This window comes from Malus sylvestris, chromosome 9, assembly GCF_916048215.2.
Source record: "Malus sylvestris chromosome 9, drMalSylv7.2, whole genome shotgun sequence".
Lineage (NCBI taxonomy): Eukaryota > Viridiplantae > Streptophyta > Magnoliopsida > Rosales > Rosaceae > Malus > Malus sylvestris.
The window spans coordinates 17,348,064-17,361,259 of NC_062268.1; the positions used below are offsets into that span (position 1 = coordinate 17,348,064).

General features: G+C 37.6%; 2 protein-coding genes across 6 annotated transcripts; one reads left to right on the forward strand and one right to left on the reverse strand.

Moving 5' to 3' along the window:
• The first annotated feature begins 3,263 nt into the window (after positions 1–3,263).
• LOC126582399 (U2 small nuclear ribonucleoprotein B'') lies at positions 3,264–6,708 on the forward strand. 2 transcript variants are annotated; one of them, XM_050246539.1, is made up of 10 exons: positions 3,264–3,641; positions 3,739–3,801; positions 4,217–4,298; positions 4,413–4,487; positions 4,720–4,816; positions 4,933–4,978; positions 5,722–5,825; positions 6,007–6,076; positions 6,312–6,394; positions 6,471–6,708. In XM_050246539.1, exons 1-10 carry the CDS (start codon positions 3,303–3,305, stop codon positions 6,499–6,501), a joined length of 990 nt encoding a protein of 329 aa, XP_050102496.1. In that variant the 5' UTR covers positions 3,264–3,302; the 3' UTR covers positions 6,502–6,708. The 2 variants fall into 2 exon arrangements, with proteins under 2 accessions (XP_050102496.1, XP_050102497.1); XM_050246540.1 differs by having other exon boundaries at positions 3,266–3,641; positions 4,720–4,798.
• A 653-nt stretch (positions 6,709–7,361) lies between these two features.
• LOC126582398 (inactive protein kinase SELMODRAFT_444075-like) lies at positions 7,362–12,747 on the reverse strand. Of its 4 annotated transcripts, none has more exons than XM_050246535.1 (10): positions 12,378–12,747; positions 10,962–11,824; positions 10,262–10,413; positions 10,063–10,157; positions 8,860–9,923; positions 8,611–8,771; positions 8,434–8,510; positions 8,185–8,332; positions 7,938–8,087; positions 7,362–7,809 (listed from the first exon to the last, which is right to left on the reverse strand). In XM_050246535.1, the coding sequence occupies exons 2-10, from the start codon at positions 11,140–11,142 to the stop codon at positions 7,558–7,560; spliced, it is 2,280 nt and encodes a 759-aa protein (XP_050102492.1). In that variant the 5' UTR covers positions 11,143–11,824; positions 12,378–12,747; the 3' UTR covers positions 7,362–7,557. The 4 variants fall into 4 exon arrangements, with proteins under 4 accessions (XP_050102492.1, XP_050102495.1, XP_050102493.1 ...); XM_050246538.1 differs by having other exon boundaries at positions 8,884–9,923; positions 12,378–12,745; XM_050246536.1 differs by lacking the exon at positions 12,378–12,747 and adding an exon at positions 11,973–12,148.
• Positions 12,748–13,196: the final 449 nt, after the last annotated feature.

Sequence of the window (13,196 nt, forward strand, 5' to 3'; positions counted from 1 at the left end):
GTCTTATTGTTGATTTGGGGGTGACAGCCAATAAATTGGGCCGAATGGAAGTGTAATGTAACTCGGCTTTGTTCACTAAATATGGCCCAAATAAAATAACAATCAATTAAGTGAGAAAATGACCATTTAAGAAAATCCATTTAGAGTATAAGAGATTTGTATAAAATAATTAATAATTATCATCTGTAAGTATTTTATAACACAGCTCAAAAAAATTAATAACATATTTAACATAGGATTATTACATAAACACTTTAGAAATATAGGTCTTCATAGCTGGGTCACCAGTGTTGAAGGTGCCCACCCATGTGCAAAGAAGTATGCTGCATTGCAGACTTCCTAACAGAGTTCATTTAAACTTATTTGGAAGCATTTATATAGAAAAAACTTTTACTTATAATTGTTCAATTAATATCAAACTCGTCGTAGATTCAAACCTAACTAGAATTTTTCATTTATTCGCAAAGAAGATTCAAATATAAGAATTTTCACCAAGAGACTGCAGTACTTGGTGACTCTTCTCCCTTGTTATTAAAGAGATTTATTTTTAGCACAACTTATGTTTCTTAATTTTATTTATTAAATCCAAAGGCTATTTTTTATCCGAATAAGCATTGAAACAAGAAAAATGCGGAAATCATTTTTAATGGGTACTTTCCAAAGCTAAACTTTATTTTTATTTTCATGTTTATTTGATTTGAAAATTCGAGTTTTTAGGAGTTTCAAAACCAAGTTGAATTTTTGTGTTTGTAAATCAAATTCAATTCAAGGTTATAAACATGTTTGTCAACCCTTCGTGAGTAATAATTATGAATTTAACTATTTTTTGGTGTGATCCGTGAAGTATATAAAAAATTTAATATTGTTCTAAATATTTCACCCCTGTAATAACCCTTAATCTGAAGGGAAATAATGAGATTTATAGTGGGATTTCTAGTAACTAGCATACATATACAATTCTAAATTTATATACATAAGCAACGGAAGCATATTATCACATATTAGTAAAGCTATAGTCATGCAAATCTCCTTCAAGAAGCATAGGTTCATGTATGATGCATTAAACAAAATATTAAAGAACAAAGTGAAAGTTGAGTTTTACACCTCTTGATCTAGATATTAGACCAAGGATGGACCACCTCCAAGCTCTTTGTTCTTGGAACTCCTTGAGTCTAGCCTCCCTCCTTGTTTCCTCCACCTTAATAGATTTGGAACTTCTTTGATTCTCCTCTAGTCTCCAAAGTAGAAGACCTTTAAAGATCCACACCCACTAGTGTAGTGAGATAGATGTTGGAATAACCAAAAGGAGAAGAGATGATTAGCTATTTCCCCTCTTAGTGGCCGGTTATGTATGTGTGTAGAGAGAGAGAGAGAGAGAGAGACTTATTTTTCTCTTGTTGAAAAGTTCACACAAAAAGCCCTAATGAAACTTTTTATTCAACTCTCTTTATAAAGATAAAAGAAGTAAGTCAACTAATTGACTCTTTCTCTCTCTTCTTTCCTCATCTTTGGCCGGCCCCTTAGTGTAGGTTTGGACTTTGGGTTTTTATCATTTCAAGTCATCCTATGCTTGAATAAAAAGCCCAATGGGTTTGGGCCTGACGGGCCCGAATGAACCCGAACTTTTCTTTAAGCCTGAAACGATCTTTCATCGCTTCTATGATTTCTTTAGACTTTCTAATTAATCATAGCACCTAATTAATCAAATTAATGAATTCCATCATCCTTTAGTTGTCTTACCACAAGAGTGTATCGGTATACAATTGTTTTAGGTTTTAATTAGCAAGGCAGTGAGGTGATTGGTACCAATCCAATTAATTTGTATTTATCCAATCACTCAGTGAATTAAAACTTACTTTTATTTCTCCTTCTTCTTTGATGACTACTTATTTAATCATCTAGAAGAACCCACAAGCCATGAGTGACATCTAACCATATATCATGGCTACCCAAGCTAATGTAGAATTTGGTCGGAGAACCTATTCAGTTGGAATTACAATATAATTTGATCATTCTCTAATACAATACTCACAATCACATTACTAGGGTATGGATACTTAATGTCAAACCCCTAATGTGATTATACTAGTTATATGATTCAATTGGGTCGTATAGGAACGCATTCTATCATTATGCTCGATACTTCGACTGAAGATTCCCGAATTATATCTTAGAGTATTCTTCCTCTTATAACGAGGATTAGAGATCATTTGTTGATCATTCATATGTTTCTAAGAATAAATCAATGACCCCAACAATGCATAAAACACATCCAAGATGAGATGTGGTCACGTCTCATTATCAAATGATCATCAACGTATCCCCAAGACAACTATGATGTCTCAGGTCAAATGATTACTTACATTATTCCAATCAGTAGAGTTACTTGCTTGACATGTGAGTAGACCTCTATGCAAGTACTCTCGTTTGATTGTGTTCAGTGAACTCATTCTCTTAATAAGCACCTACATACTTATCTTAGTGTCGCTACACGAATGGCTTGAGACTTTCCATCCTTCCCATTTGAAGGGGACATAGTATGTACTGGTCTATGTATTGTCAGTGTCCCTCTGACAATCCTATGACCAGGAACCTTTTGGACATATGGTTATGTGAAGAAGGTCTCTACAGTCTAACATCATTAGATTACTTCTTCCATTGATCCATTATCCATGGATTCACTATTTTGGATGTATATTGTTTATTGAGATAGTCCTAATGAGTGACTTTGCCCTTTTGTTGTATTAGAGTTATCTACATATACAACCATTGTCCTGAAAGATTTCTTCTAAAGATTGATTTTCAAGGTATATCTCCAACATAATCCCCATATTAAATATGTTGCAAGTAGCCCTCTAATACAGTAATGAAGAAGTGTGTTGTCATTGCACTACGACGACATGAATTCGAATCTTGTCGACTTCCTAATCTAACAAATTTATCGTTTGACAAAAAAAAAATTAAATACTTCATTATAAAAGTTTATAAACTAAATTACTATTTGGCATCGAGTATCTCTTCAGAGGACAAGGATTGTCTGCCCTCCATTTTTACATGCCGTTTCATGCCCTCCTGTTTTGTGTGATCATAGTTAAACCACGTTAACATTTTATATTATTTTTTTTATAAAGATAATAAAATAAAAATGAATAGTAATATAAAATTTTAACGTGACTTAACTCTAACCATATATACAGGATGACGTAAAAGGGCATGGAAAAATGAAGGCAAACAATCCTTGTCCCTCTTCAGAAATCCCAAAAATCGCAATATTTACTGTTTGGCGTTGGTTAAAAATATTCATGTCTTTGTCTCCCGAAAATCCCAAAAATCTCGGTTCAGACTTAAGAGAACCACCACCTCCTCCATCACCACCATCTCGCCGCACCGACTCACTCACTCTTCAATCTCAGACGTCCAATTCTCCGGCCAACCAAATGGCTCATCCACCGTACGATCCCTACTATCTACAGCCGCAACCGCAACCACAACCACAGGACTACAGTGACCGGAGCGCGATCAACACGCTCTTCGTCTCCGGCCTCCCGGACGACGTCAAAGCGCGTGAGATTCACAACCTCTTCCGCCGGCGCCCGGGCTTCGACTCTTGCCAGCTCAAGTACACGGGTCGCGGCAACCAGGTAAAGCTTTTCCCGTTTGTCTACATCTCTGAATATTTCTGTTTCTGTTTTTTTTTTCCAGGGAAAATTGAACGAAAATTTTGTTTATTTGTTTCAGGTCGTTGCTTTTGCTACGTTCTTCAATCACCAGTCAGCAATGGCAGCTCTGCATTCGTTAAATGTGAGCAAAAATAATAGCTTCAAATTTTTTTTTTCATATATTTATGTGTGCATTTGCTATTTTATATGAGTAATTGAGCTTCTAATTAGGAATTTGTTAACATGAATCTTCTTTCTAATCTAATCTCTGTTAACAAAGTGTGTGTGTGTAATGCTGTTATACATGATTTCGGAGAAATTTGGGCGGAAAAAGGAGGATTTCCAGATTTTATTTTAGCGGTTTTTTAGTGTTTTCGAATTCCATGAGTTCTGATATTTCGTTCTATTTAGATGTTGGTGTTGAATGTCAAAGTTTCGAGTCTGAAAGAGGACTGTATCTATGATTCTATGCCTTTCAATGATATGACAAATGTATGAAACTTGGGTTATAATTGGTGTTTTGTCTGAGTTTGTATTTCCTTTGATGCAATCACCAGGGTGTGAAATTTGATCCTCAAACTGGGTCCCTGCTGCATATTGAACTTGCCAGATCAAACTCAAGAAGGAAGCGTAAACCAGGTTGATTTTAGCGTGTGATATTTATTGATATTACAATTTTGCATTTTTTATCGGAGACAATATAGTGAGATTTTTTACCTTTTCATATTCGTAATTAGCATGCTATGTGAACAGGTAGTGGAGCTTATGTTGTTATAGATAAAAGAACTAAAACAGAGGCTGATACCCAAGAAACGTCTAGTGATGATGGTAATGTGCTTTCTTCTTTTTGAATTTCATTTCCCCCATTATGTTTGTGATTGTTAGCAACTCCTGTTTTAGAAAACTTCTATTTCTTTTTCTCGTACGGTCTTAGACTTTTGTTATCTCTTACTTGTTCATGTGAATTGTGCATAACCAATATTTCACAAGGGATAGGCATTGCCACCTGACCATGATCCTGTGACTCACTTGTGCATGATGACATTTTTTGCACATTCAGGAGAAAGTGAATCTGATGAACCATCTGAAACTGACAAGCATGATTCTGGGGACAAGAGTGATCTAGCAACCACGAAGAGGTTGAAAGAGCTGGAGAAGTGCATATTTTTGTTACATTCTTCAATTGATATCCTGTACAGGACTGCAAATATAGCAGAATTATTGCTTATCTTCTGATAGGAGCTGAGTCTATTTTCTTGTTGGTTATGTGCAGCGGTGAGACTGCGGTGGATTCTGAGAATGCTGTAGCTGCTGTAAATGTAAGTGAAATCTACGATAATGTTAAAAACGAAACGGCTTTCATTATGTTGTTGATAAGTCTTGTGATTTCTGTCTGTGTTAGTCAGACCACTACTACTCTTTACTTCCTAGCTTCTTGTCTCTACCGTTTGAAGCTTGAAGTGGAAGAATACTGCGTGAGATAAGCAAGCATGCAAAGATACACTAAGGGGCCATTTGCTAACCATTTCGGTTTTAGTTTTCACTTGTCACTTTATTTGAAAACTGAAATCTTGTTTGGTAACTACTTTCAGTTTTCAGTTTTCAAAAAAATGAAAACTCAAAACCAAAAAGTGAAAACTCGAGGCCAAATTTTGCAAACTCAAGGAAGTAGTTACCAAACAAGATTTGAGTTTTTAGTTTTCAAAAAAGTGAACTGACAACTAAAAACTAAAAATGAAATTGTTATCAAACTGCCCCTAAATATTTGTTTTATGAGAACAAGATATATTTTATTATTTTATTCAGGCTTGTATCTTCTTCCTATGTACGAACCATCTTTAGCCGAAAGTCTGTTAAAACAATGTACGGCAGAGTTTAAGGATTTGCAAAGAAAGCCTGTGATATTTTGACAAAATTTGGAGTTTTTAATCTAAACTTGAAATTCGGAGTTTTAAATTTACACATTTGTACGAGTGCCATGTGAAAATAGATGCAGAACATTTACATAGGTAGGATTGTAAATGTAAACGTTTCCTATCTGGTTTCCTAATTGGTTGTGCAGGACCAACCTGAAAAGCATGTTGATGCAGGACAATGTTCTACTCTGTTCATTGCAAATCTAGGTCCAAATTGCACGGAAGATGAGTTGAAGCAAGTTCTATCTCAGTGAGTAGCTGCTATTCTTCTCCCGGATACTCTCACTTGTCATTGTATTGAAAGGGACGGGGGAGATTTGGTTGAATAAACTTCTTATTAGTTGGCTCTCCTCAGACTATCTCCATATTTAAACTGCATAATCATCCTTTGAATAAATTACTGGAAAAATGATGACCTCAATTGGTGTCAGGTATCCTGGATTCAACGTGATCAAACTGCGTGCTAAAGGTGGAATGCCAGTTGCATTTGCTGATTTTGAGGTACCCCATCCCTAATGCTGACATTTTCATTGTTCAATTACGACATTTGGGAAAGAGAAAAAGATTTGAACTTGGTACCTAGGAGCTTAATGCACATAGTATGAATGAATATGTTGGGTATTATTTTTCCTTCTTCAATATTTTATTAAAACAAAAACAAGGTATGCAATCAAAGGGTCGTTTTAGCACCAAAGCTAATGGTCTGAGTCTGGCTAAGTTCTTTATTCTCTGGCAGGAAATTGAACAAGCTAATAAAGCCATGGATGAACTTCGTGGAAGCTCGTTACCATCTTCAGACAGGGGCGGCATGCATATAGAGTATTCCCCCTCCTCTCATTTTCTATTATCCTCTGCAAAACAATCACATTATTAATTAATTTTTCATCTCCTCTAGATATGCAAGGTCTAAAATGAGGAAGTCGTAGAAGAAAAGGGACTGAGGTAAACAACATTCAGGCAGGTTCAAGCATCCTGTTTTCGACCATACTGCATCAACCGCTGTTTTCTAAACCCAGCGTAGCTGTTACCGTGCTCCAAGTCCAACTTTAATTTTGAGTTTCAAACACTCCCAACATTGTAAGACTACAAATGATTCTTCCTATTACAAATTTTGCAGATAGTTGTGACTTGAACTCATGCAGTGCGGTTACAATTTATGTTTTATCTGGCATATAAATAGAACCAACACCAGTTATAGGACTATGTTTAGAATCAGTGCTCGGCCGAGTTTCTCAATTTGCCCAAAAACATGCTCATGGCGTCCGCGTCACAGTTAGGGATGGGCAACAGTTATGACGGACGGGTGACCGCGGTTATTTACCTATAACCGTATACCCGTTCGGTAATTGTCTAAACCGTTATACCCATACCCATAACCGTTTATAAACGGTTAACCATACCTATAATCGTATACTCATTTAACCGTAACCATTTAATACCCGTTTACCCATTTATCATTTTTAACCCGTTTATCTTTTTTTCTTTTTTTTTTACCATTACCTCTTTTTCACCTGTCTACATATTTTTTAACAACTTGAAAATTAAAAAAAAAAATTGTCATAATAGGTACACTCATAACCCATAACTGTTTATAACATATATAAAATAATTGGATGCTAAGTATTATTGGATCGAGAACATGGTTTGTGTTAGTTTTACATATATAAAATAATTCGGTAAACGATTACCTGTTTATAACAGCGGTTAATACCCATAACCGTTTAATTTAAATGGACGGGTAACCGCGATTACCCGTAACCAATGGATATTTGCCCATCCCTAGACACGGTTGAAGTGGTATTTTTCATTAGATTCACCAATAAAACTTGCTACTCTCTTCTTTTTACTATACAGAAGCACAACGCAGGTGCCATTAACCAAAATATCAAAGGAATATGGATTGCATTACAAAAAGGAGCTCACATATTTAGTCCACCAAATATGTGTAATTCTGGAAGGCGAGCGCTTTACAAATGGTTTTCTCATGGAGTCCGCCTTACCCTGTCCCTCTCCCTGAAACCTGGCCTTAAATTCTCACGAGAGAGCTTCTCGTACCCGTCCATCGCTTCGTCGAGTATAGGGCCGCTATGATGTTCCTTCTGCTGCTGCTGCTCTGACCAAAGTCGACCACTCCGGCATCCCACATCGTGACCATTCCGGCATCCTACATCGTACCCGGCCGTTGACATATAATTTGTATCCATCACCATGTCACCTTCTAGTATACGGAGAACCTTAAAGAACACGAAACAAACATGTGTCAAAACGTTCAAGATAAGTTGCCTACAAAGCAGAAGTAAGCTGGAAGTGGGAGTCTATTAGAACAAGTTGGGATGTCTTTTTTCCAGAGTTAACTCTTTACCTGAGACATGCGAGGCCTAGATTGAGGATCCCGCCGTATACATAGCGAAGCAGCGTGCAGCATGCAGTAAATCTCGTGTTCGGAATAGAAGTTGTCAAGTCTTGGGTCAATCAGTTCATCAATGGCATATTCTTCTAATAACGGCCGCGCCTGTGTTGGATCTAAAGTTTATAAGCAACAAACATCGGGCAACAGACTAGAACAAAATCGGTAAACATATGTATATTTACAACTTGCTTAATCGTACCCATTCAGTGAGACATTGCTGCCCCTTAGGCCGGTCAAGGTCCACAGCTTTTCGCCCTGTAACAAGTTCCACCAAGACCACCCCGAAGGAATAAACATCAGCCTTTTCTGTGATTTGACCACTCTGAGCATATTCAGGAGCCAAATATCTGCAACACAAAAGAACACACCAGACAATTGCAGAGCAGCATATAACAGAGTTGGATGGAAGGTCAAATCGCATTGGTAAAGCCTGTTAGTTGAGATTTACCCGAATGTTCCGATGACCCTCGTGTCCACACCCGTGTCCCCATCAGGCTGCCACCTTGCGAGGCCAAAATCCCCAACCTTGCAAGAAAAGTGAATAAAGTCAACAGTTTTATCTACCAACGAGCTAGCAAAATACACAATTCATGCATCTGCAAACAGCACTAAAAGGTTGCAGTACCAGTGGCTCAAAATCATGGGTGATGAGGATGTTGTTTGGCCGCATGTCACGGTGCACAATGCATCCCACTCTGCATTCTTCATGAAGATATCGTAGCCCTCGAGCTGCCCCTACAGCAATCTTTTGCCGTGCAGACCATTCTAAAGGCTCACAATGTCGCCCTGAAATAAACCCAGATCCATTGTGAGTCCGCAACATGGTTTCACATAAAATTAACAGCAAGTATCATTCAATACAGAATAAGTTTACCACTGCCAGAGAAAGATATATTACTGTATAGATGAGAATCTAATGACCCATTGCATATATATTCATAGACCAGCAATCTTCTTTTGTCCTCGATACAGAAGCCGACCAACATGACAACATTTCGGTGCTGAGCACAGCTCAGGACTTCTACTTCTGAACAGAACTCCTGATCCCCCTGAGAACTAGCCAATTTATGTTGCTTGACAGCAACAGCCTGGCCATCCGGTAGCACCCCTCTGTGAACAGAACCAAACCCTCCTTCGGCCAAAAAATTGGCTTGCGAAAATCCTCCAGTAGCAAGCTCCAGCTCTGCATAGCTAAACCACCTTGGAGGTTTTCCAAAAACAGGTGCCTTGTGTTGGCATATTGAACATAATGGAGGAGGGCCTGGAGGAGCATTACTAGACAGTGAAATTGCTTCTCTCAGATTTCCGCTGAACTCCATGTCAACTCTAAAATTTCGCATTCCAATTCCAGCATCTTTATCAAGTTTTGAAAATTTCAGCAAATCCTTGGTAGTAGATGCTTTTGAATTATCGTTACTTCTGTGTGAGCTGTCTTCCATGTGTTGCGAGTATGGGCGATGAGAATTAAGAAATTCAGCTATCCATGGTTGGAACCTCAAACTTCTTGAAGAAGCTGATAAATGTTCACTGTCTGTGTCTGAACTACTGTCATCAAGAACCTTGTTTTCTTTATTAACTAACGATTCCTCTTTCTTCAGATCTTCATTTATTTCTGGAATGAAAAAAGGTGAAGTTCCTGGATCTGAACTTGACACTGATGAAGTTCCAGCCTCGGTGGCTGTAAATGGCGTCCCAAGCTCTGGACTACTAGTTGGAGTCACAACCGGCTCTCGAATGGAACTCAAAGAATCATTCTTCTGCTTGGCATGTTCATCAGACCCTGCACCATGCTCAGACAGCAAGGAACTGGCCAATTCAGGTTCCTTCTTAGATGATCCATTCAAATTCAAGCGAAGAACTTTTGGCTGGGAACGCTTCATTACCACAATGTTGCACTGCAGCTCTTCCATGCAGTGTTTTTCCTCATGTTTAAGATGTCTGTAAACATCACAAACACATTAATATTTAGGCAAAGGTATATAGTTTCAATGCAGGACACAATGATCCAAAGAACCCTGATCATAAAGTTGTAAACTACAAGCCTATTTGTGGAAAAGAAAAACAAATAGAGCATTACTTGTCTAGAACAACCCAACTGGCTTGAGCTTTTTTGACCTCGACCGCCACAGAACCAGAAGGTGATCCAGAAATAATTTTTATCTTGACATTTATCTGCAAAATAGAGTCAAACAAGGCATCAACATAAATGTAAATGTGCATTATGAATAATAATAATAATAACAATAATAATAGGTATCAAATATCAATGAACTTACCTTATTTGGATCATAAACTTCATGAAGCTGAAGGATCATCTGTGAGCAGGAATCTGATATATCGCACTTCAGCTCTGAGGTTGTTCCTGTATGAGACTTCCGGTGATTGGCGCAATCCCCTGCAAATCTTGGGAAGCCCCATAACTTTTTACCTGAAAATTGGGAAATATGAATAAGTTGTCAGCATCAAAATTTTCAACAAGTAAACAATTACTAATATGGAAAAGATTTTCCGGAAATACTAAAGTGCAAGTGTGTTTTCACAGTAATTACTAGCGTTGTGATTGGAACAATTCAATCAAAACATCCTGATAACGTCCTCAAATAACTCAAACAAATTCAAATTGCAGTGTAAGCTGTCGTCACAGAGTCGATAAGATATACAGCCAACCTCACCAACCAAGAAAACAATAAAAGTTGACTGATAAAAAAGAATGAGATACTACACAGTGCTAATTACAAGTCATCCAATTGTAATATCTTTAATTACATCATATAACAAAAAATTACAAGGGCAATAAACAAAGATTAACAACCCCCTTTAGAAAGTAGGATGGAACAAAAAGATGTGTGATCTTTTGCAAGGCAAAATTAAAGGGGGAACTATTAGGGTCTAGGCATTGAAGTAAAATACACCAATATTATGTATTCATTGAACACAAAAACAGGCAAAAATATCGAAAAGGAAAAGTAAAGATACCTGAACTTTGAGACGGCACAACCACAAGCAGTGTTATGCAGTCCCCGGGTTGAACAACATGAGTCAAGGCCCAGACCAGAGCAGTCTTAGGAACTTCCTTCGAGGCCTTAACCGCGACGACAACCTTCTCAGCGTCATCAGAGCCCTTCTCCTGCTTCCCCCGCTTCTGTTCTCGACTCATTGTCAAATTTTACACCACACTATCTTTGCAAAACCACCTTGCTCAAACTGTTCAATTCTCAAATGCCCTCAAACCACAAGCAAAGAAACACATCGAAACGAATATTTCCATAATTAGACTGCCCCCCACTGTTCTAGATTCCGAGACATTGACTAACAGACATGCACCACCAGTCCCTCTAGCAGCTTAGCTGCTGTAGAACGTCAATTGAAAAGACCCTTTTACCCAATTCACCTAAATTCCCAAGAATCTAACTCAGAAACCCAGTTGGGATCCTCACTTTCTCAACCAGTGACGGTTTTGGATGAACACCCCCAGATTGGTATGTAAATTTTCTAGTTCTGGACACCCTTATGGCTCTGAAAGCAAGATATTGATTCTCTACGAAAAAAAAAAGACAACTGTGCTTTGATTTTACACTTCCTGACGCCCAGCGACAATGAGAGAATCAATGCAGAATATGCAAAACGACACAGAGGTGTATAGTATCAGACTGCTTTCGATCCTTCAAATAATTGAGTAGTGAAACAAATGGAAAAAGTAAAAGCGGTCAAATGAGTCCCTCAAAGAAAAAGCTTCAGATTTTCAGATCCCACAGCATGAGGTACCCAAAAAGAACAATCAAATCACCAGCAGCACCGAATATGTAGCAGATTCTGTACCAAATCACACAATTATGGACCTGCAAAATGGTGGAATGGAGAGAAAATTAAGAAATATAAACTGAAGGTCCTGATAAAAAAATTTCTGTTGTTTTTCCTCAGTTTTCTCAGCAGCCAAACAAATATCAACAAAATTTAAGTATAAAATACTAATTTGTACCAGCTAACCATGAATATTTTAAGCCCAAATCAACAGAATATAAAATGCTTGAAATCTTCCCCAACCCACCACTCAACAAAACTCAGAAAGACCAAAACAAATCAACATTTTTTTAAAAAGCCCCATTAACGCCAAGACTAAACTGGAAGAAAATACGGCATTTACAACCAACCCTACCACCACGTGAAAACCATTAAAAATCCAGAAAATCTTCAAAAAAAAGCAGAGTTTCTATAACGACAATATATCTATATTCTTCTATAACGACAACATATCTATTCTTCCACACTATGATACATATACATACATATGTATATACATACACACACATTTAAACCTTAAAAAGTGATTAAGATTAAACCCAGAAGCAAACAATTACGAAACCAAAAAAACCAGAAGCGAAAAACCATTACCAAATCCAATCCTTGATTTCTGGTCTTCCTTCACGGAAAGAGTAAAAAGAAAGGGGAAGTTTAGGGTTAGTGGGGATTGAAGAAGTGAGAGATACGGCATCAATGGTAATGCAGGAAAGGTTTCTGTGAAGGCAGTAAAAAAGTAGAATCAAAATCAATGAGAGAGAGGCTGGAGAGAGAGAGAGAGAGAGAGAGAGAGAGTCAATGAGTACAAATTTTACTACAATGTTGAACAGCAGAAACAAAAAACACTCCAAAAGACCCACACAGAGTCTGAAAGAGAGAGCTTAGAGGTCAGAGAGTCAGAGACCGAGAGAGAGAAGAGAGAGAGGGGTCACTCTGTAGTTTTCAGCGGTGGATCGCCGTCGAGGAGTGCGCTCTGGAAAATGCCCCTGTTTGCTAGTCTTATTACGGGATTTGACCTTTTTGTATTATTGTTTGGGTATTTTTTAATTTGTATGGCAAAATATTTATGTTTGATAGACTAATTTTTTAAGTTATATTTAGTTATATTTCAGCAATAAAAAATAAACATATTAATTAACATTTAAATAATAATTTCAATTATAAATAATTATGTTATATAATTTACAAAATATGATTACATAGATAATCTTACCATGACCAAAAAAGTAGAGTCTGGTTGCTTTTTACCTTTATAAACACGAATTGAAGAGGCACGCACAACAATGACATTGTTTAGGAGCAACTCCAGCGGAGGTTGGTTGCTCGGGCGACAGGCGAGGACAAAGGGCCCGAGGGCCGGTGGAGAGAGGTCCAGCCGTGTGGAGACCGAGCGACGGTGGGAGCCCGAGCGAA